At 37.2% G+C, this 25262-nt stretch overlaps 1 protein-coding gene across 3 annotated transcripts in view; it reads right to left on the bottom strand.

The window, feature by feature from the left end:
* Window positions 1-1113: 1113 nt before the first annotated feature.
* LOC140138796 (uncharacterized) overlaps window positions 1114-25262 on the bottom strand; it is a 29922-nt gene continuing 5773 nt past the window's right edge. The window contains exons 2-11 of one of the 3 annotated variants that reach the window (XM_072160566.1): window positions 21027-21265; window positions 19410-19582; window positions 18411-18592; window positions 16594-16794; window positions 15680-15888; window positions 15040-15172; window positions 10176-10343; window positions 8456-8736; window positions 4405-4590; window positions 1114-2921 (exon numbers count right to left, since the gene is read on the bottom strand). In XM_072160566.1, the coding sequence (XP_072016667.1) occupies window positions 2790-2921; window positions 4405-4590; window positions 8456-8736; window positions 10176-10343; window positions 15040-15172; window positions 15680-15888; window positions 16594-16794; window positions 18411-18592; window positions 19410-19582; window positions 21027-21170 (1809 nt within the window). In that variant the 5' untranslated portion in view covers window positions 21171-21265 and the 3' untranslated portion in view covers window positions 1114-2789. Of the gene's footprint in view, window positions 2922-4404; window positions 4591-5378; window positions 5397-8455; window positions 8737-10175; window positions 10344-15039; window positions 15173-15679; window positions 15889-16593; window positions 16795-18410; window positions 18593-19327; window positions 19383-19409; window positions 19583-21026; window positions 21266-25262 lie in introns of those variants that run through there. The other 2 variants (XM_072160569.1, XM_072160568.1) reach the window with 2 other exon arrangements.

Below are 25262 nucleotides of genomic sequence, written 5' to 3'. Positions count from 1 at the left end.
ACCAAACAAGTCCCCAGGACCGGACAAGCTCCCAGCTAGAATTTTGAAGGAGTGTGCAGAGCTCACTATGTAGAGATGAAACGGGGAATTATTTTCGTCCCAAATACACCTTTAAATTTGGTAAAATGCAACACCAAAGAAGTGCGTTGAAGTGAAACTAATTGGATTTCTTTCATTAGAATTGGTAATCTGATAATTGCTTCAGGCAAAATTGCCAGACTCAAATCTATTTTAAATGTATATTATTTGTCATTCATTGACCAGTGAAAGGGGCGCTAGACCACTAAAAACACCGGTCTTCCACACACTGTGGGTGTTCCATAATATTGTCTTATCTAGCCTTTATTAACAACAGGCATCCACCTCTATTGAAATAAGCTGATTGGTACTTCAATTTTAACAATGAATTCAAGGAACAGATGAACTCACATAATCCCTTGCGTTTTCGTTTCTGAGCAATAGAGCTCCCGAAACAGAAAATATAAAACGACACTGAGTTAGATCAGCATTACAGACATTTTGCAACAGATTATTTAAGATTTGAATTTGTTTTTAATTAAAAATGAAAGGTTGCAATCTTTGTAATATAATCACTAGAAACATGATGAAGTAATCCTTAAATTTCCATTATTTACTACATCCTCTATAATACCCCTACAACTAAGAAAAACTGCTGATTATGATCAGCAGGGGATGTCAGACATTTTGAGAGTTTCAATTTTGATTATTTCCATCTCACTTTTCAGACTTTTTTATGAAAATAATGAAAGTTTTGGTCAAATTGAAAAGAAGATGTGGGTGGGTGACGGGCAACTAGGAATCAACATTCATTAGCCTAAATTAGTGACAGTAAAAGTAAAGTATACATATGTTATCAAATGAAACAATATCTTATATATTTATATAATTATCATGAGGGCTCACTGAACATTTCCGATTTGGAGATCTATCAGTTTATTGATCGCGAAACCCCGAGTGAGCTAACAGAGGGAGTACGGTGACTGAAAAGATCAGATGTGAAAATCTATCAATTGTACAGAAAGTGGGGCATATGCCCCCTGCCCCCATGACGATACACCATTGATGTCCTACACTCATTGCTTGAAACAAAAAAGGTGCATATGTATGTGGTCAAAATAATTTATCTATATTTCTGATGTTTTATTTACTCATTAAAATAATTTCAATATAAACAGTTATGGTAAATATCTACAATAACAAACATAACATATTTACATTTTGAATTTGAACTTGCAAAAATACATTGTTATACTTTACATTATTACCCAGGTAGCCTGATCAGCTAAAAATTCTGTAATTTTACAAAACGTCACGGTATCAATACTTTTTTTTTTATTACTAGTACTTAAAAATACTAGTTTTGATCATTTTTGATGCACATAAAGCAGAAAGTGAAAACATGCATCACTTAATTTGTGAAACCACTGTCTCCTCCTTGGACACCAGTGATCCTGCACTATACCAGTGGTGGCCTAGCCAGGGGGCAGGGCGGAAGTCTTCCCCTGGCTCGAAATACTGTGACAAAAAAGCTCTAAATACCAAGACAAAATTGCTAACAAGTTGTAATGATTACAATTGTTCTAATTTTGGCCCATTTTAACATTAAAATTATTTTAAGTGGTACATTTACTACATTCAGCTCTCTCCTCCTCTACTGTAACTTTGGAGTCTACCTCAATGACAGCCATAGCTGGGTTCTATAGACGAATCCAACAAGCCAAGTGATGGTCAGAATTCAGTCGGCCATTACTGGGTCCCGTCTGCACCAAACTGGTGTTGTTACTACCCAATTGGGTGGATTAAATCTGCTTGAAAATCGATGTTGAATTGTATTGTGTTGCAAACTTTCATCATTCTTTTGTCTATGTGTAACACGGGTGATGGAATGCAGTATAATATCCCTGCCAAGGCCACATCATTTCACATTTTAGGTGCTAACACTACAGGATGTGAACTCCGTCTTGGTTTTCTTTCAGTTCTCCATTTCTGCTGGCTACACAATTAATTTTCTGCCGCTCGTCTATAATATAACAGTAATACTACCACATTTGAGTTCAGTTTTGATCGTCAATCAGCTCTACATTTCTGCTGGTTTATAGTACATTCAGCATTTTCCTTCTCTCTACTGTATCTGTTGAGGCTAATAGTTATTATACCAATAATACCATTTTGTTCTGTTTTGAACTTCTTTTTGTTCTACTGGCACCTACATCACCAACTTTCTTTGTCTATAATGGGGGCATTTCAGTTGAAATCCATACAACCCCCCAATAGAAGGTATCTGCCACACAGGGAGTGTGAATTTCAAATGCTGTTACCTGAATGGGTGACTCCATTTGAAATTCACACTCCCTGTGTAGAAAATCAAGGTCATGTGTTCCATAGGAGGTGTGTGGATTTCAACTGGAATAGCCCAAAGTATAGCAGTAATAGCACAAGATTTTAGTTAAGTTTTGATATTTATGGGGGTTTGGGGCTATTCCATTTAAAATCCACACTACCCCTATGGAAGATTTAGCTAATCTTCCACAGAGGGAGTATGGGTTTTGAATAAAATCCACAACTGGGTAACTTCCATTTGAAATACTCACTCCAGTTGTGGAAGATATAGGTAAAGCCATAATACAAGGGGAGTATGGGTTTCAAAATGATTAACCCTGACCAATTACATTTGAAAAACATACTCCTCCTGTGGAAGATATTTCCAAAATCTTCCATAGGGGTAGTGTGGATTTCAACTGGAATTGCCCAATGTCTGCATACTTAGTCTATATTTTGACAGTAATGCTGCCAGATTTCAGTTCAGTTTTGATCTTCTTTTTGTTCTTGATTTCTGATGGTTGCACTCCCTCTGATTTCTGTATCTCTCTGTCTTCAATATCCTCTGCTGTAGCTGCAGCCTGTAATAAAAATATAAAAAATAGAAATAATGATTTCTTAATAATAATAGAGCGGACACAATGTCTTCTTGATTTATTGAATCTATCACATACATTGTAGTTTAAAAAATTATTTTGGATTAGAAAGAATGGTTTCTTGATTTGCAGAAAATATAAATATTATTAAAAAACATTTTGGAATAATGGATTTAAAAGTAATAATTTTGAAATAATGGTTTTAAAAGTAATAAAAACAAGTATGGTTGCAACATTTATAAAATGCAATTTTGAAGCGATTACTGAATAGGGTGCAATTCTACTAGTATTATTATAAGACTGCCCTATCCCAATCATAAACCCTAACCCTAAATTCCAAAAATGAAGACTGGACTCAAGTCTAGCAAGTTGTACCCAGTTCAGTAATTGTACCGCCTTGCCCAATAAGTTACAAAGCAACTTGAACAGCAAAAATCATAAACAAGAAAGAAAATTGTATGCAGTGACAAAAACAGGTCAGGTGAAAAATGCAACTAATCATGTGAAACATGAACCAAAAGACTGTTATTATAAAGGAGAGATTTGAGATGGGATTTAAAATAGTTTACATTTGGAGCATTCCTGATTGTGGTTAGAAGTTTGTTCTGTGATTAAGCAACAGCAACAGAGAAATTTCTGCAGCTATTGTGGGGCAAATGATTTTCTCTTACTTCTTGAAATATGGCAGGGCACAAAAGGAGAGGGCGTACTTTGAAGTGAGTATCAGCCGAGAAGCATACAAAAGATTACTTACTTCAAAGTACGCCGTCTCCTTTTGTGCCCACCATATTAATTCAAAAAGGCTTATTCTGGTCGTGTGTGGTCATGTGGAGAAATTATAAGAATCCACAACAATATTCATCCCCTTGGGTGATGAAAATTATAAAAAAAAACATGTTTTACAGGTGGGTGGACTTTTCAAGTCAGAAATTTGATTTTTCTACACATATTCAAAATATGTTTGTACCACAGAATTAGAGAAGGAGAACCGGGACTCCCTATACCGCCACATACAATCGCGCCGTCAGCTATGGGGAGAAAATAGGGGGTATTCGGGTCCTTGCCGACAGTGCGCGGAGACGAACGAAAACAATTCTGCGTCTCATCTGTAGCGTCTTGGTACTCGCGTGCAAGTCGCATCAAGTGCGTCTCTCAAATGCGCCCATTATCTATGTCGCACCTGCATGCCAACGAATGCCTCGAGCGCATTCCGAGGGAAACCGAATACCCCCAATTTTTGCTCCATGCCTGTATCAAGATGGCAGTCGAGTCCTGGTTCTCTGGTTTTAATTCTGTGGTTTGTACAAATTTGCCAACATAAATTGAATATGTTCTGAATTTTTGTCAAAAACTTTTAAGTCAATATCAATAAATTTTGGCCAAGAAACGGTTGATTTTGCCAAACTCTGGGTTGGTCGGGCCCATAAAACAGGGCTGTTTTTTCATCGCCTAATATCACACAACTTACCCAAGCAAAGAATACAGCAGCACCAGCACTGACATCCCTGATCTCTTCCAGATCAAATTCTTGCAGTAATACTTTGGTTCTTGATGCCGCTGCTACAGGAACCTTATTAGGATCACACTCCAGTACACGACGTTTGAGTCCCTCTTTGCCAGTCTTGCCGATTAGTGCTTGCATACCCTTCCAGTCCTATGTAAGTAAACAAATACAAAATGGGCAAGACATCAGAATGGGCTGATCCATTTAGAGTCTACACTCCCCCTGTGGAAGATTTTAGACATCTTACACAGGGGGTGTGAATTTCAAATAGAATTAGTACATTAACCAGCTCTATTTGAAACTCATCCTCCCTCTGTGGAAGATTCAGGTTCAATCTTTCTCAGAGGGCGTATGAAATTCAAATGGAGCTGCCTAATGTGTTCATTCCATTTGGAATTCAACCCCGGACTCCTTATACCGCCACATACAATAGCACATTCCGAGGGAAACAAAACACCCCCAATTTTTGCTGAATGCCTGTATCAAGATGGCGGTTGAGTCCTAGGTTCTCCTTCTCTAATTATGTGTTATATAATATTACATAGATTGGAATCTTCCATGCCTGTGCCCTCTATAAGGCAATAGAACCAAAGTAGTTCGATCATTTGATCGACCATCGATGCATGGTCGATCCTTATAATTTATAAAATCAATCAATTGACTATTGTTAATTGTGATTACATATGAATCTGTGCATGAAATGGTATTGACCAATACAAATTTACCATTAATTCTGAGTAATTAGTTGATAGTTCATTAATTCCAACTCGACGGTTGATCCAAAGATCAAACCACTTTGGTTCTGGTGCCTAAGTGTACTTGAATTCAGGTGACAGCGGCACAGCATTTGTACCTGGCGACATTGCACATGGAAAAATATCAATTATACTTAAATTTCCAAAAGAAAGGGTAACAAATAATAAGTATTTAATACTAACCAATCACGGCACTCTTGTCTTTGTGATGATGATGATGATGAGAGAAAAGATTGCAGGTTGAAGATGATTGAACAGATATGAAATTGATGACACAGAGAGAGTTAGTTACTTGATTAGAATGTTTTAACATTAAAAGTGAAAGAATTGTACAGTAAGCAATACATGGATGCTAGGTTTCACTACTCCAAATCAGTTTGACCAAAATTACCCTGTCATTGCGTATCCTGAAAGCGATATTTTTTTATGATAACCATTATTGCATAGGAACTGTATTTATTAGTAATAGACAGGTAATAGTATATTGTGTGTATGCGCTTTATTCCGTAAATAATAAGTATGATGAACAAACGCATTTCTGGCAGAATGACTCGTAGCATAGTATGGTATTGGCTCTAGACTGTTATACTTTGATCAGCTCGTAATCAGCGGGAATTGTTAGGCTTTTACCACTACGCCGAAAAGTAGACCCACGTTAAGAGTGATATATTTATTGGTGTGGTCTATATTTTGTGTGTTAAAGAAAGTACACAAAGTATAGGACTTAATTGATAAATTGTGATATTTCTGGCGAGATGTCACAAGACAATTCTCCAAATAAAATATATTGATATTAATCCGCGATGTTATAAGGCCCGCCGATTACGAGCTGATCAAAGTATAATCCAAAGGTTGTGGGTTCGAACCCTGCTAGAATTTTAATTGTAATAAATTTGTTTTTCTTTTGTTAAGTAAGAGGTAATAATTATGGAAATAAATATGTCGTATAAAACTGAAAACAGCGCAATCTAGCCTCAAAAACTAAAGTATATCATGTAAATGTATGATGTGATGCAAATGTTGACCAGTAAAAAAATATTGCATCATGTAACAACGTGTAGAGTACGTCACACAGGAACGCCTATGGTACGCCCTGCTGATTGCGTGTGTGGGGTGCTAAGGGATGCGCTGTAAGAACCCCCATATTTGTATTTTGGGAAGGAACTTTGGTAAAACTGACTTCCGGTAGAAAAACCCAGTATCCATTAAGACAACACTATCTCCACCTTGAAGTATTATATCACATTATATGGTATTAAAATTTGCTCCAGTATTAAGTGATACATGCTACAATTTATTCCTTGAGTATGACAATGGTGTTTCCATATTGGGTTATTTCAGCTGAAATCCATATACCCCCTATTGAAGAAACAACCTGAATCTCCAACACAATTTAAAATACATACTCCCTGTGTTAAAGATTAAGGTCATGTACTCCATAAAGAGTATATGGATTTCAACTGGAATAACCCATTAAATACACCAAGCCATGACTGTATACTTCCGGGTGGACATATAAAAGAATGAATGACATGAATCATGTAAAGACTTATCAGTAATGTACACTTCACGACAGCAATTATAACTATTATCCACTTACTTATAAGTTCTCCCCTAATACTTTTTAAAATAAGTCCAAAAATATTTTACGAAATGTAATAATGTAAAAAGGTATGTATAGCCCTATTTGTTTTACACATGTGGACCAATTTATAGCATCACACATCATTGCATTCAGTCACAATGGTTAATTGAATACCTGAGTGGAAGAAGGGCCCAACTCCAATTTTTTACAAAAATGAGTTAGACCCAGCATTTTATTGCCAGCAAACTGTTCTTCCTTGTGTGTGAAAGATGAGCCAAAATCCACTCTCTAAATAGTCTTCCACGTACACTTAATCATGGTTTTCATGGAAGTTGGGCCCTTCTTCCACAAATATAGGGTTAAAGAGGAATTTTGTTCATCCATGAAATCTACTTGTCACTACAATAAACTTTCTTGCTAACATATTACATGAGTTCTAGTTGTGCATAATGGTGATTATCTAATTTCTGTAGCTATTTACAACACGAAACTGGCACTTGCGGTATATTAGTGGAAGAAGGGCCCAACTCCAGCTCAGTATTAAGACCTGTACCGTTGCCATGGAAACTTCATACATAATTTCAATGTATGTAATATTGTATGTTCATGTATTAAAGGTCCCTGAAGACGAAAACATTCTGTCTATAAAACTTTTCCAAATATTAAGTTTTTTCTTAATATCTCAAAAACAGTTTTGATGGAGTTCGGCCCTTCTTCCACTCAGGTATTCAATTGTGTAAGAAAAGAGGCTGTTTTAAAAGTTGCACCTGAGTCCATAGCAGTCAGATTTTCTTTAACAAACACATGAATAGATCTGGCCTACTGTATTGTTTGAAAGCTGACTCCTATGGACTCAGCTGCAACTTTTAACACTGTTTAAAATGGTCTCTGATTTTACATAATGAACCATTGTGACTGAACGCTATGATGTGTGACGCTATACTTTGGTCCATATGTGTAAAACAAATAAGGCTACCCATACCTTTTTACGTATTTGCATTTAGTCAAATATTTTTGGATTTCTTTTAAAAAGTATCTAGGGGGGGGGGAACTTATAAGTTGTGGACCCTATATTAATCCACTTTTGATACACCCACCAATTCCACTTGAGTGAGAGGGGTGTTAGGTTTCAATTAACCCATAGACATTGTGTGTGTTGATGCCTCAACACCCCTGTTACTCAAAATGGAACTGGCGGTAGATGTGTCGAGTAAATAGATACTAATATCACATTATCACAACAATCGTTTAAAACAATGCACCAGAAAAGTGCATAATGGGGTCAGTCAAATTCAGCAGTAGCGTAGCGAGGACTTTTTCAGGAGGGGGAGGGAGGGAATGGGGGAAAGGCAACTTTCAAGGGAGCCAAAACTTGATAAAAATATTCACAATTGGCTAAAACATTCAGAAAAGGTCCAAAACTTATATATCAGGGTGACCAGCATCAATCCCATAGGGGGCAAGACTTCTCACTAGGGGGTGGACAGCCCGGGTGGACAGCCCCCCCCCCCTGGCTACAACACTGCAATTCAAACTATTATGGTCAAAGTTAACATTAAGGTTAATGTAGTACATGTACAAGGTGTAAAATGAAATTTGAAATAATCTCACATCAACAACCCACATACATTAACCCATGAACTATGACCTCACTACAAGCATCACACCATACTACCTGAAGTGTTTTCTCCTTATTTCCTAGCAACAGATAAGTGCCAATCATGACTCTATGAACAGCCTTCGGTGGTTTGGAATAACTACGAATCTCAGCCACGGTGCTCTGTTTCAAATTCAAGATTTCGTCTTTGAGACGCTTGAGTCTCTTGAGGCTTAGGAGCATTTTGTTGGCTTTGACCATCTCTTCAGGCATGGCAGCTTCAAAGCCGTTCTTCTTGACAAAGTCTATTGCTTTCTCCAGATCTTCCAGCTTGCGTTTCTCCATTGCTGCTACGAGATCTGAAATAGAAGAGTTAAGATACTTTTTTATTTGGCGACTGAAGGGAAAGAAGGAAGGAATAAAGAGAGAAAACAAACAAAGAAGTTGTTTGCTCTGGGTGGGATAAGAACCCGAGACCCCTCGCATGCCAAGCACTAGGTTGGTGACACTTAGCCACAGGTCTTTCGCTGGCCGGTCCATCGAAAGCTTGCCTATATTTCACTTTGGATGATTTTGTCATCACATGACATGAGATGCACGCAGGCGCAATGCATATATCATGTAGTATTTTGTGATACTCATGCGTGTTAGGGTTAATTAAGCCAATATTGAGTTTTGATAGTGTTTAACTAACCCTAACACCCAAAGGACTTTTAAGTGACTGGAAGGGAAAGAAGGATTAAAGAGAGAAAACAAACAAAGAAGTTGTTTGTTCTGGGTGGGATAAGAACCCGAGACTCCTCGCATGCAAAGCACTAGGTTGGTGACACTTAGCCATTCGCTGGCCGGGCAAACAAAAGCGTGGCTATACATCACTTAGGGTGATTGCATCATCACATGATGCGAGATGCATGCAGGCGCAGTGCATATATCTTGTAGTATTTTGTAGTACTCAGGCATGTTAGGGTTAATCATTTCTATTCAAATCACAGAATTAGAAACCAGAGAACCAGTACTCAACCGCCATCTTGATACACGCATAGGGCAAAATTGGGAGTATTTGTTTTGTATCCTCTTGCATCGATCATCAGGAGACCACTGATGTCCACATTTGGCTGTGTGCTCCCATTGGTTAATAGAATGTTACCTAACTTACTTTCTTAGCTCTAAATCTCTTGAAAAGATTTTCGGCTTTGGCCAAGTCACATTCAGTAGTATCAGCCAGCTTTCAGACATAGTTTTGGTCAACAGATCTCTGTCCTAACAAGACCCTGTCACACACAACACACCCCTGTGTGTGTTTGCTGCCAACCGAGGACAGTGTGTATTGGTATCTAACCGAGGATGTTTGTATCGTGACTAAAATGGCGGATTTTTTGTGTATAATACGAAACGGAATTTTATCCATCAACTGTTGACTCTAGTATTTACATGTGTGGTCCTCGGTTTAAGGCAAATAGCGCTATAATGCATTTAGCATGCAGCAGTTTGAGACTGCGGACTGTCCTTGGTTGGAAAAAAGCCCGCAGTTAGGGTGAAAAATCTTGTGTGTGTCCTCGTTTGCCGGCAAACATGTACACACATGCACACAGACTTTACACCTTTCAAAACTTACTTTCTTTAGCCTTAAACCGCTCAAGAAAATGTTCAGCTTTGGCTATGTCACCCTCGGTATAAGCCAGGTTAACTTTCTTGAATTCAGGTGGTCAAGTTTTCTGTCCTTAAACACCTGTTGCACACTCACCACATGCACACACTCATATATATTCTACACCTATATGTGTCAAACTTAACTTACTTTCTTTAGCTTTAAATCTCTTGAGTAGATGCTCAGCCTTGGCCAAGTCGCCTTCTGTATCAGCCAGTTTAGCTTTCTTGAATTCAGACACAGATTTAGCCAACAGGTCTCTATCCTTCTTCTTTATTGCTACCTTTAATTCCTTGCGTATTCTTTCATTGCGTTCACCTGGAAAGCAACATAAAAACTTGAATTAACAAAACAAAACAAGATTTCTTGTTTGAAAATAGCCAACTGCAAATGAAAAGGGCTATTTTTATATTCACTGACCACAATACTCTATATCCTCATGATCTATTTGCTGTCAAAAAGCGATCTTATTGACTGATAGCAAGAAGTAAGGGGCATTTCCATTCATTGTGCTGTAATTTACAGGTTTACCTGGTTGTAACCATGGGTGGGTTTAACTGAAATTTATGACGCATTAAAAGTCTCAAATTTGATCGCAAATTAGATGTATTGTAACTTCCATCTCACTAATGAGATCTATGATTAATAGTCATCATAAATAATAGTGATTTGTAGCATCAGAAGTAATGACGAGTAAAGAATTGTTGTAACTATATGAGGGGTTACCTATACTCTGTGTAAAAAGTTTTGTGAAACACACCCTAGGGTTGGTCACAATTATATAAGAGATGAAGAATACTAATGGTTTCCTATTTTGGGCATTGGTCAAGGTTCAATACCCTGTAACCGTTTGTGGGCACATAATTTCATAACACGTAACAGACAGAATGTATTATGTATGCATAAAGAGGTTTATGACTGCCTAGTAGTTGTTTTGAGGGTATTGTGAAAATCTAAACATTTTGCTTTGGAGACACAAAATATATCCAAAATGTTTATATTTTTCACAATATACCCAAAAAATAACTGATACAAAGCCATTCATAACCATTACTTTTGTTATTCATCTATATCATAATTTTCTTCTTTTAAACTTAAAAACAAAATAAAATTTAACTTTATTTCTTGGATTCCCTATAAACGAATCAAATAGCTGATGATGGACATACAGGGTGCTTGCAGCCACCTCTATTTCAAATTCAAGGACTTTTCAAGGACTTTCAAGTACCCAAAAATTAATTTTCAAGTACCTTTGAACGGAACGACCCAGAGATAGGTGTGTGTAAAAAAGGTAGAAAAATACCCAGTGGTCTAGTCGCAGCAGCCCAGCTAGTGCATACCTGCCAACTTTTGAAAACTAGAAATAGGAACACTTGCGAAGCAGAGGGAGCGTAGCGCCACGACTACGGCCGGGGGTCCAGGGGCGAAGCCCTGGTGGGGGTTGAGGGGACGAAGCCCCCCGAAGCCAAAGTCAGAGGGTAAAAAGAACATTTCAAAGCTCCTGGCTTGTTCTACACTTTTAATAAAAAGTGCTTCCTTCTTCCAGAAAACATGCTTTAAAGTTTCGAGTTTCCTATACTTTTATGCACAAAGAGACACTCTTAAAAAATGTTTTTTGGCTTTATTACATAACCAATATGGCTAACGTTGATATATGTGAAGCAGAAAAATAAAACAATAATTAACCATTTGTGCTTGCATCCACTGCCTCCCCCACCCCCACCAACTGGCACCCCATCCTGGGCCTTGATGGTCAGTGTGCTTTTGGTTAAAATTTCAGGATGACAAACATTTTAGCAGATTTAGCACCCCAAAAGAGACCATTTTGACATAAAAACCTGTTTTGGACTTTTTTTGAAAAAATGCTTCCTTCATCCTAAAAAAGTGGTTTTAAATATTCACTTTCCTATACTTTTGTACATGAGAGACATTCTTCAAAGTGTTTTCTTGGCCTAATAATATGGCCTACATGATTGAAATTGATATATATAATGCACAATATAAAAACAATGATTCATCAAATGTTTGACCCCCACCCCTCTTCGGGTATGTGGGAGGGGGCCCACATGGGGGGGTACTAATGAATGTGCCTGAAGAATACATTTTATGATTTAGAGTAATTTGTAAAATTCGGTATGTTAAACATACAGAGTGATGTCACTACAAATTGGGACTAAAATAGTAGGCCTATCCCAAAGGAAATACATAGGCCTACACACACTCACTCACCCCCACCCCCATGTTCACAACGACGGCTACACAAAGCCAAAGGATACAGCTAAAAGGTTTATATCAAACCTTTGACCGAAGTTTGTTTCCATTTAGACTTAAACATGACTTGATATTAGAGTATACATATAGGCCTATACATCATCAGCATCATCAGTCCAGCATCATCTCAAATGTCATCGTTCATTAATGCACATGACATACTTCTTACTTGGGTAATATTCATTGAGGAAAAAGAGATGAGTTTTTGAACGCAAAACCGACACGATCATATAACATGCTGGTACGATAATGGACTAAAATTCATCAATTTTGGGCATGAAAAGGTGTTCTCAATAAGATAAAAATTTGACCACATGCATGCTAAATGGGTACCTTTATCTAGTCGAGTCATCCAGTCAGGGTTCTAAGGAATTTTCATTTTAAAATTGGAAATATATGAGTCCAAAAAGAGTTAATGTGTATATATAGCCTACAAAATGAAAAAAAATATAGGCCTACAGACAGATTTATTTCCAAACTTCTTTTCTTATTTATTTGTAACATAATTTTTATTGTTTCAGCACATTTTTTCTTTAAGGACTTTCCATAAATTTCAAGGACTTTTCAACAAAATTCCAGGACTTTCAAGGCCTTGAAAAGGCATTTTGATTTTCAAGTACTTTCAAGCACTTTTTTGGCTTTTCAAGGTTCTGCACGCACCCTGGACATACCACCAGCGACCATTTACAATCAAACAATGTCCAAATATGGTGGTCAGTGGTGCATGGTGTGCACATATTGTTCCGAGCACATATGACGTGATCATTATAGGGTATTATACAAATACTACATGGTTACAGGGGAAATAGGTCAAACTATTTTTCTCAAGGTACTGGCTACAGGCCTATCATCCTTCACCCGAGGGGAAAATAGTTGCCCTATTTCCTGACCAACAGGCTATGGGGATGATGAGGTCATCATATAGATTGGGAAAATTATTGCACGGTGAAATAGGTTGTGTCGTTTGCCGTGATTGACCAATAAAGTGGCATGATTTACTCACAAATGTGACGTGTCATGTCAAAAGGAGATACTTTTGGGCAGGATCTTCAATGGAGAAATAGCCAAAAATCTGACCAGGGGTGATTTTTTCACAATTTGGGTTTGTTGCGAATTTGTGATGTTATTAATGTTTAAAATATTGTCTGATAGTTTCAGACCGGAATATAACTGACATCTTGTATTTTTTGAGATATTTTTCAAGGTAATTCCTACTCTCAACATTGTCAATAATATTTTTAAAAGGCCGATATCTCAATTTCCAATTTTATAATACCATAACTTACGAACTAAATATCTTCGCTTAGGAATGTCCGATTTCATTGGGGAAAACAGTGTTGTGGAGCGAAATATCTATATAATTAAGATATACCGTAGAATTCCGTCTAGAAGCATATATGCCTTTTAACGAAAGATATGAAAGGCCAATACCCTTCTCAAAAACATTGCAATAGATTGGTCTTACAAATATACATGTTTGTACAGCCGCCTTTATCAGTAATATAGTTGTTCAAACTCCAAATAACGTTTTTGTTGAGAGTGTCTGCCTCTTGTCTCTTGTGTCAAAAAAACCTCGTTTAGAGGCATATATATGCTTGTAGACGGAATTTTACGGTATGTAAAAACCTCAAAATTGATAACCTGCCCAAAAGTGTCTCCTTTTGACTTGACACGTCACAAATATTTATGATGAGGTGTAATACCGTATTCGTCCGAGTATAGTCCCACGTTCGAGTATAATCCCACCCCCCATTTTTCGAAAAATTTCAGAAATTGTAAAAAAAAGAAATTGTAAAAAAAAAAAAAATTTTTTTTTTTTTTTTTTTTAAGTTTATTTTTTTCGGTTTTGGAGTGTCCATGGACCTAGACCTAGATGCTAGGATCATTCATGGTTGACCTAAAAAAAAAAAAAAAAAAAAAAAATTAAAGATATTTTGTATTTTTAATATGAAAATTGATAATTTGTATTCATGTCATACTTATTAATGATTTCAAAATGCATTGAATTTGAATGCATTTTGAAATCATTAATAGAGCATGACATGAAAACAAAGTATCAATTTTCTTCTTTTTTTTTTTTAGGTCAACCATGAATGATCCTAGCATCTAGGTCTAGGTCCAGGTTTTTTTGTTGAAATTCGAGTATAATCCCACCCCCCAATTGTGAAAAATTTTCACATAAAAAACGGGTGGGACTATACTCGGACCAATACGGTAATAATTATGTACTACATCCCGAGATATGGTCATTACACGATTTCAATAAACTGTTTTTGCATCCATGTGTTTACAAATAATTAAATATGATAGAACCACATGCATTGCCTTTATTCATGAGGTTATAAATGAGTGTTGTGGTATCATTAAGGGGGTACTACACCCCTGCCCAATTTTGTGCCTATTTTTGCATTTTTCTTTAAAATTATAGCGCATTGGTGACAAGTAAGATATGTATATTATAGGGGCAAGGACTACAACTACTGCACTGAAAATTCAGCAACTCAAGCAAAACAGTTATTGATTTATTGATCAAATATTGGTTTTCCCTCATTTTTGACTGTAACTCCACAACTGTTGTCGGTGCTGAAATAAAATTTCCAGTGCATTAGTTGTAGTACTTGCCCCTATAATATACATATCTTACTTGTCACCAATGCGCTATAATTTTTGAGAAAATGCAAAAATAGGCACAAAATTGGGCAGGGGTGTAGTACCCTTAAACAACTGAGTTGAAATGACTCACGTTTAGCCTTCTCCATAGCAGCTTTTTCCGCCTCTTCTGCAGCCCTCTTAGCTGCTGCATCTGTTGCATTCTTGAGTGCTTCTTTGGCCTTCTTAGCTTCCTCCTCTGCTTCTTCTTCTCTGGCTTTGGCAGCCTGTATACAAAACAAACAAAAACAGTGAGCAGTTGTGAAACGGTTTTCAGTAAATAAGTAGAGAGATATTTTCAAAACAAGTTTTTACTGGTGCGGCGCCGAATTGAAAAGGTTGTTGCCCTAATTTCGTCAGCTGTGGCTCTAACTTCTTCCCGTCCTGAAGAAGTCAGAGTCATACATGTACCTAATGAAAGCTTGGCAACCTTTTCAACTTTAGAATAAAGGGTTAGAATAAAAGTTAAGAATTATATACGGTTATGGTTATAATCATCAGCGCTAAGAGAGGGTTAAGAAGAAAGTTTATTGTTGGGATGGTGTTCACTAATCTTAAGTTGTTCCCACACTGAAATTATAATCCAGCAGTTAACTGATCATGTGACATGATCTAATCCAATCAGACCAAAGTCAGCAATGAAAATGAGATAAAGGCAAAAATATGGAGTACAAAACAAATTACACATCAGAAGAAGATAAATAAACTTGAATAACCCAATGAGTCCATCATACCTCTGCTTCCTCCTCTACATTCTTTGCCTGTTCCAATTCCTTCTTCTCCTGTTCTTCCAGCTCCTTGGCAGCTCTCTCCAGCTCACGCTGCGCTTCCAATGCCTGCTGGACTTCAATGATCTCAAGTTCTCGTTGGCGTTCTCTTTCCTTCTCTTCTTCCAGTTTTCTGCGTTCACGTTCACGTTCTTCAGCTTCCAGCCTTCCTTGCTCTGTTGAAGGTGATCAATTACAGAATTATTTTATTTATATTTAGAAAAATGATGTGTTTGGGGCTTGAGCAAACTGACATATGAAATTAATATAAATTTAGAAACGGGCAGAACGGCGTCACTGCCAAACACAAGTGAAAACAACTTGTTTACCTGTGAAATCTAGCTGCATATTAATTTTGTAAACAATACGTACTAAGGTAATTTAGGGCATGTACTGCCAGCGTGCTGAAATTGTGCTCAGGGGCATAGCCAGGTTTCTAAATTGGTGGGGGGCAAAATAAACATTTCCTCCCAGTTTTAGTGGGGGTATGGGCTTTCTTTAAAGAGATTGTACAAGTAAAGTCTTTGAGCTTCCATAAAATTAAAAGGGCTTTATTGGGACAATGTGCGCATGTATCGAACAAATAAATACAACAATTTATCATACTTAGTGGTATGATAAATTAGTTGTTAGGTTCAGTGTCGGTAAGGTACGGGAAATTATTGTGCAATCAGTTTTCATTCTGGGTTCAGCCTTCAGCTTCACCCAGTATGACACTTTCTGTACCATACCTCCTAATATATTGCACTTGATGGAAAAATATTCTTGTATCACAATCAAAGCCATTCAATATTATATAAATATTGTAGTTATTCAGGTACTTCGAAGAAAATATTTGATTTATCTGCAGCAGATATCAAATCAAATTTCAATATCCTTACCTTCCTCTCTCCTACGCCTCTCTTCTTCCTCTCGCTCTCTCCTTAATTGTTCCTCTTCTTCCTCCTTTTTCTTGTTACTTTCATCCACCTTCTTCCTCTCCGCCTCATCCTTTGCTTGCCGAGTCTCTTCCACTTTGGCATCCTTCGCTTTCTTGGCTCTTAAGAACGATAGTTTCTTCTCCATCATTTTCAAGGCTTTCTCTGTTGGGAGGTAAAAGTTGGTGAGTATGAATTTATCAACATCATCAAATTAAGAACTACAGCAAGCAGTAATATAGAGATTGAGGCTTAGCATGTCCATGTAGGAATTTGCTCCTTCATCAATTAATTTGGGGTTTCACTGAGGATACCATAGTTGGCAGTGGTGATACAAACCCACCCTTTTTATTTCAAACCCACCTTTTTATTTTATACCCTTTATACCAAAACTCAGAAACCCACCCTTTCTAAGCATGGTTACTGATCATAGATAAGTGGTTATGGTGGTCCAGGAGGTGCAGATTTGCATCCAAAGAGATTTACCAAAGTTTTAGATGACCAAACAGAATGGGATTTCAATATTTGTTTGTGTTTCATTTAGTGTCATTCAATTGGAAATTACAGTAAGCTTTGAGATTGCGATTGTTGATTTCTAAACCCACCCTTTTTATCAGTGACCACACTTTATATTTGGACACACATTTTAACCAGAAATTTTTCAAACCCACCCTTTTAAGCATTTTGTGGATCCTTCAAACCCACCCTTTCTAAAGCGTGGGTTACCAACAGTGGATACCAGAGCAACTTTCTACACTCCCTGTATTACTATTCCTACAACTATATGATGCAAATTTTTTCCCCAAAAAGTTGCTAAATATCAACATTTAAAGAGTGTTGTATTTTTCTTGAATGGATGTAATTACAACATGGGCACAATGGGCACATTGTTATCATCACCTGGTATTTGTGGATAAAACCATAATAGTAAATGATGTGTAGGCCTATGTTGCAGCCGTCACATGGTACAGTTATGCCCGGCAGTTATGATGTATCGAGTCGCACATCTTTAACATTAATTCCTACTTCAATAAAGCTGCGATGGATATACTCTTCCCCTTATACTCATCACAATGAATGGACTATCATTCCACTCCCATACACACCATTTATGACCAGGCCCGTAGCAAAAGTATATAAAAATTAAAGAATTTGCGAGTGTAGCGAGCAAAAATTTTTGATTTTTTAAGCTGTTTTGGTCAAAAAAAGTCTAAATTTGTTTTGGTCTAAATTTGGGGACGAAAGTCCACTTTTCACAGAATTGCCCTCCCCTGAGAAAAATCCTGGCTACGGGCCTGTTTATGACACAACTATCTCAACTATTAATATGGGCATCATTTTGTGTAATTTCTGTTCAAATCCAGCTGAAAAATAGTTCTGATAATGTCGTAAATTTCAACCAATTTGGACCCAAATGTTGTCAAAATCTTCAGTACCTTTTCCACTGTTCTTTGGACGAAACTTATTAAATCTGAATTTCAGATTCTACAATGGCTAAGATTGTTGAATGAATTTAGTTGGAATTCCAAAATCTCCCTCGAGCAGGGGGGCTGGGATGGACAAATGGAATCAAGGGTGCCAATAAGAGCTATTCTACCAGGACTACAGTTGGTGATGGGCTACAGTTCAATACAAAAATTGTAGCCTGGTGTTGTGATTTTCAATCTCAATTGTCTACAGTAGGCAACTCATGGGCCTGAAACAAGTCCCATAGCCTGCTTATTTTCACCCTTGAATGGAACACCCCAAATTTGGAAATTATCATGATGCATAGTTCTCACCTTCTTTTTCTCTCTGTTCTTCCATGTGTTCCATTGCTAATTCCTCTCTACTTGGAATGTTGCACAAATCCACTTCAATCTCTGCAAAGCTAAGCCCACTACCTGGTACAGCCCGAGATCTGATGAATTTATCCCATCGCCTTTTGGAGAACAGGTCACCGTGGACAACTTCAAACAGAAATCTGTAAATTGTAGATTTAAGGTAATACACTATTTTAAAGTGTTGCGATTTGGTAGTTCACAACATCTTGCGAATGGTAATGAGCTTTGGCAAAATTGCATTGCTCATTTCCTTGCAGTGTGTAGAAGAATTCAAATATCACAGAAATAATTTTGTAGGTCCTGTGGTTCTTGAGTTATGTTGTAAAGAGGGCTGAAACAACAACACTTTTGTAAAATGTACATAACTCATTAACAACAATAAATTAAGCAAGTTTTCAAATTATATAATTTGTAGAATGAACCTTTGCAAAACATCAAGGTGTTATTTGTCAATAATTTATTGATCTAGAGAATGAAAATCGATTTTTTTTTTGTTGCTTCGACCAACAACTCCTCGTCTACCCTTAAATTAAAAACTGACTTAGCAGCTATTAAGTATTATAGAATATAAGTGACATGGTCAAGGGTGATGCGCCTAATGTTGAAAAAAAAAATTTAAATTTTTAGCGGCAAGCCAGGACAAGAAGTATAATTGTCCCTCAGATAATGTGTGTATATCATCTGATTCTGTACTATGGAATAGGGGACCTCCCCCCATAGCCCCTACATGTATGTCTAACTATAACGCCTTAAGTACCCTCTGGGGAGGTTATATAGCTCCATTAGCATAGTAAAAAAAACTGGGGATATCCCCGTTTGCAGGCGTATCCCCAGTTTATCGGGATGAAACATAAATGTATCCCTGTTTCACATACCTGGCTTGTTCTTCTGAGATAAAGTCAGTCTGTTGTCTGTCTAGCATGGCAAATTCCCATCACCCCCCCCCCCCCAACATACCTGGCTTGTTCTTCTGAGATAAAGTCAGTCTGTTGTCTGTCTAGCATAGCAAATTCCCATCTAAAATCTTTCACCAAGAAATATCTTCTATCCATTTCTTGCAGGACATCAAATAGTTCTGTAGGCTCACATGTATCATCACAAAGACAGCTATATTTCATTGCAGCATATACCTGGGATTTAAAAAAACCAATCATTATAATATTATTATACAGGGTATCCCAAAAGTTCCTTAACCAACTTAAACTGTTATAATTTGTATACAAATTTAATTGAGAGCACAATATGATCCTTGTAGGTTATTGGTCTTACTAGCGGTCACCCGTCTTTCGCGGTTCGTAAATAAATGCAATTTTACAAATGCATTACCACCATCCGAGTTTTTATTGCGAACAATTTTACCAACTCCCTAATTTATTACCGATTGATCAGTCGTTTCATGTCATTCATTTTAATCAACTTCTTTGATGCCCCCCTGTGTTGTACCCTATCCTTCCGTTCTTTCCACTGTTCTCCCCTTTAGCTCACATTCCTCTTCTCCGCCCTGCCTCTTATCTGTCCTTAGCAGCATGGTTTTAGTACTTCTGCCTAGTCAACTGCTAAAAAATTTGTGAATGTGATTTATATGAAAATACAATTTTTAAGTCGGTATTTAGTAGATCCTATGCTCAAAAAATTTATAATTTGTATTTTTGCCATGTTCGCAAAGTTTGATGGCCACCCATGCATCATGGATTGTTAAATAATATCGCAAAACTCATGGCACCCATGCACTCTCCTCACTCATTTTGATTGTCCCGTGTTTATTATTCCCAATTGCTTTAGAGGCGTGTTGATACGCGATGTCGCGAGATTACGTGAACTAAATGATACACGTTTTTTGTTTGACGTGGCGTGTTGATACGCGACGACGCAAGATTTTTTTTGTTTGACGCGATGTAGTTGTTAGGCGGACATAACAACTGATGCTCACTATTTTGAGGTCCCTGGATATTTTTAAAGGTAGATTTGCTCATTTTTAGACTTTAATCACAAAGATTGAAAAAATGAGGTGAATATGCAGCGTAACTCGGTGAATGATTAGGTTTGCAAAAGTGAAATTTGCAGTTGCACCACCACCGTTCGAGTTTTTATCACGAAAAGTTTTGCAACTCGGTAATTTGTTATAGATGGTTCCAGAGATATGATAAGCTTAGTGTTGCTTAAGAACAATAAAATACAAAGGAAGTTGAATACTATTACTGGCTATATCTAAAGAGCATAATTAGCGACATTAGAGTCAGAGAATTCTACTGATATTGTTAAGGAGTGTCATAGCCATGGACCTTATTTACCGGCCATGGCCATCAAGTTTTCATGGAACATCTCTTTGGCCCTACCTGCTGATCTAACATTCTCTCTGATTGGTCAATTACATGATATCTTCATTTTAATCACCAATCAGAATGGAGCTTTAAAATAATTGACCCCATCTTTTTGTGTGGTGAAATTTAAAACAATGTTGCTGATTGGTCCATTTGATAATGAAAACTTCTTTTTGACCAATCGGCAGGTAGTTCTCATGGGGTTAAAATTACCAAGCCTACTGCTCAGTGAAATATTTGATTACAAAGTCACCTGTGGTAAACTTATTCCTCCTTGTCTAAGACTTGCATGAAGAGTTTGTAGCTCCAGTGGAGTCAACTCGCCAGTACCATCTATGTCATACTGTTTGAACATAGTCTCTATCACAGTCTGTCTATTCATTATGCCAGTTGCCATTTTTATGTGAGTTGGTGGTTCTTATTAAGCTGAGATGTTGCCTGGTTGGAGCTGGTTGGCAGGTAAAGTGCTAATATTCTGGTACCAATCCAAACCTGAATTGTAGGTGAAGAAGAAATTTAGTTAGAGTTTATTTTTGTTGACTTTAAATTAATGCATACATTCAAAAATAAAAATACATTTATAACATGAGGAGCTTTTTGCACAAGCTATTTTAAAGCGCCTGATAATCATGCACAGTGCGAAATCATTCACTTGAAGGAAGGGAGGAGGAAATGATATCTGAAGATTATTTTGAAAACAAACAACAATACAAACATGAGGTATATTTACTTTGTGACCTATAGACCTTTTCAAATCGAAGTTTTCCAAGTTTGTTATGGATGACCCGTTTACAATTCCGGGTCATCGACGCTAACGCAAACGCAACTATTGTGTCTGAACACAAATCTGTGTGAAAGACACGGTCAAGCGTTAGGTATGGCTTGTGGAAGAGATTGATATTTATATTGCGAAGACCACATAAAGACCAAATCAAATGTGCCGCAACGACAAACATTTTTCCTCAAGCTACAGTTACCTCAAGTATACAACTATGCGGGCTGTCGTTGTTGTCTATATATTTTAGACATAACAAGTGTCCGGCATTACCCCATCTGTATAGAGAAGCATGTGTGTCCGGGATTACCCCTCACAGACCCGACTTAATTTTTAAGTGCTTGTTCTACTAACCCACTTTTAAGATACCAAAATTCATACATCCATCTTAGTATCAAACATAATTTTCATCCATACTTCATCTGTGTCCCTTATCGCATTGACTGTCACCCTGCTAATAAATCCCTTTTCAGAAAAAAAGTCAAAAATGACAATTTCTGTTTTTCGTAATTTTCACAAAGAAAGACGAGACCCAAAGTGCTGGTAGTAGTACATGTACTGTGAGGTACACCTTGAGGTAGCTAATACCCCAAGGTAGGCCTACCGTAGTATAATAGTGCCACCTTTCTCCGTTTAGCTGCAATTGATGTGTCTGGGATTACCCACTGTCCGGCATTACCCCACTTTCCCCTACTATAGCTAAAATAATAGTTTCTCGATCATAGAGAGTACCGGTACTATTGAAGGGGGCGCAACACTAATTCAGCGTCCCATAGGATAATGTGTGCATTCGGTCTACTTCAAGCGCCATTTCTGGCGTCCCTGCAATTAATACTTAGCAAAATAAATTTGGTATCTCTGTTTCTCTAGATTCCAAAACTTTCGTCGGCATATATCGATGACCATTGACTTTTTTCGCTACTCTGCGGTGCAAAAAAGAGAGCTAAAAACATACTAAACTCACCACTCACATTTCACATTTCACAGAGAATTGCTTTTGAGATCAATTGTCCAGTTTTTTTCTGCATGTTTAAGACACTTGTCGAATTCATATGAGCCGATATTGAGTGATTTAAAGTGAACATGTCGGTAGATATGGTCGCTATACAATCTCATATTCACTATGGACTATTTACTCGGTCGGACATCCGGGAACATGTCCCCTTCGTCCCGTTTGCACAAGCGCGTGCATAGCAACCAGCTCGAGAAAGGTGATCTGCACATGCGCACACTGGTTTTACAAGGCTATTTCCCCTTTGTGACATCAGCCCGACCAAGAGAATATTAGCCGAATTTCGTTGTTACATAAAATGCGGAGTGATTTAGTGTTGCGCCCTCTTATAAGGCGTTGAAAGTTTTCAAAATCCACATTTATTACGGTACTCATTAAGTAAACTAGAGAAAATTTGAAGCTCAACACCGAAGATTTCATGTCTCTGCGACATTCCGTTCAAGAGAAATGATGTTTTAAAGATCAGTAACGCGGAAAATCAAATATTTCGACTTTTCCTCCAATATGCGAAAGTTTGTAGTTTTGTACAAAACTCACTAGTGACAGACGGCAATTTGAGCATGTCTTTGAACCAAGTTTAATTTCTTTTCTAGATTATCAGTGTTGGCATTTTGTTTTGGAAATCATTTATTACTGAGTCTGAAGTAAACCACCCAACCCGTTCCAGTGCTACCAGTGCATGATAACAATTACGACCTTTTTGCGTAGGCCTACTAAATATTCAGCAAAACGGCTTCATGCAGATTAACAATGTCTATTATTATTGAGCCTTTTTGAGGATTTTTTGATGCCGTGCATTTCTAGACTTTCATGACTTTGCAGGCACTTACTCAGCCAATAAACTTTATTATTAAGTGTTTTTTTCCAATAATAATTACCGTGCCTATTGAGCTCTCATGATCAAGAAACTATAAGGCAAAATAAAAAAATAAACATGTTTCACGTCCCCTCCCGCTTCCTTTTTTGAGGTTTCCTCAAATATATATTTATTTTTTTGAAATTTAGTTATAACTTTTCAAAAAATATGTCTAGGAAGTTAAAATGCTTTCTATAGGCTTGTTAAGATACAAGAAACATTTTAGGAAGGTTTTGTGATTACTAATGATACTGGAGGGGGTGCAACTCTCAGAACAACAAATAAAAAAGGGCCTCCTCCTTTTTCCAGGCATTATTGTATGACGCTAAAACAGCTCTAAGTATGGGTATTTTTACACCAATTTTGCAATAAAAAATAGTAAATAAAAAGCCCCCTCCTCCTCCTTTTTTTTCGAAAACCCGGACGTGAAACATGTTTTATTTTTACTTGGCCTAATTATATTTTAGCGCCTATAATCATCATTCATGATCATCATCATGTCATGATCATGCACATCATCATCATCTAGTTCACCACACACACCGTCGACGTCCTATACGATAAATATAAATTTAATACTCCGTTGGTGAGCGACGGGCGAGTGGTAGTGAGCGACAGGCGAGTGGTATTTCACTGAACGCAAGAAAAGGAGTTCTATCTGATTGGCTAGCAATCGATCGCTTAGGTCGCTCAGTAGTCAACTACAAACTCATGCATTCAATTCGATTGAAATCGATTATTCTATTATTGACGAAGATAAAGAGCGTGATAGTGTGTCAATAATGTACATTGTATTGCAGCTGGATTTTACATACATTCCTTTATATTATTATTTCTCAAAGAGTTGAATATGATCACAATTTTTACCCAGGATTTCAAATTTTTTACCCGCAAATTGCAGTTAAACATATCCACAGCAAAATACCGGTCCTCACTAATTAGTACATTTAATTTCCAGTTAGTACATTTAAACGAAACCTGTGATTTACGTGACAACAAATAAAATTTTCTTACAATAGAAATATCATATGGGATACTGATATGGTAGGCCGCAACCGCCACAACGTGGAGCTGTTACGCGTAGCTGACTTTTTGTTCCGTGGAGCCAAATTGACCAATCATGTTAGAGTTTTTCATTACTCGGAGGTAAAACTGACCAATCAAGTACGACTTACTCATTACGTGAAGCGAATTTAGTCATTAAGAATTTGCCAGACAAGCTTCACGTAGTTGTAAAATATCCTCGGTCACGATAGTTATGATTCAAAAAGTAATTTATGAAAAGTACGAACCGACTTATTATTAAGATGGACATGCACTCACAAGAAACTCATACAGTATTGTACACAACTATATAGCTAGGCAGAGTGGTGGTAAACCATGCACACAATTCTGCGATCTGCAGTGTCGCCGGGAGCTGATTTGTACATCTTGTGCGGCGTGGCCTGCGGAATTCGACCTTCAGCAAACCAGTTCGGATTTACTTTATATACTAGTAGTAGGCCATACATACTGTAGTTACGGTACTGCCCGTTTTCCTATACACAATACTCAGTGCGCTCACCATTGACGCGTGACCTATAGTGTATGTTAGAAGTATTATGCCATTGCCTATATGACGTCACTGTGTAAAAAATAACCAGTCAATATTTAAAGTATTCTCTGAAATTCTAGAAAATATAGTTTTGTAACATTTCCTAAATTTTTAGCTAATTTAGGTGTTTGGAAATATTGGTACTTTTGTGTTTTAGGAAGGATATGTAAACGACAGATAACACCAAAAAATATGAACAAATTATTTCTAAACCGTGTTAAGTCTGCAAACCATTATGCTTCTCATTTTCAA

The sequence above is a fragment of the Amphiura filiformis genome, chromosome 18 (assembly GCF_039555335.1).
Source record: "Amphiura filiformis chromosome 18, Afil_fr2py, whole genome shotgun sequence".
NCBI lineage: Eukaryota > Metazoa > Echinodermata > Ophiuroidea > Amphilepidida > Amphiuridae > Amphiura > Amphiura filiformis.
The sequence above is the reverse complement of the archived record's forward strand: the minus strand, read 5'-3'. Positions and strand labels throughout refer to the sequence as shown.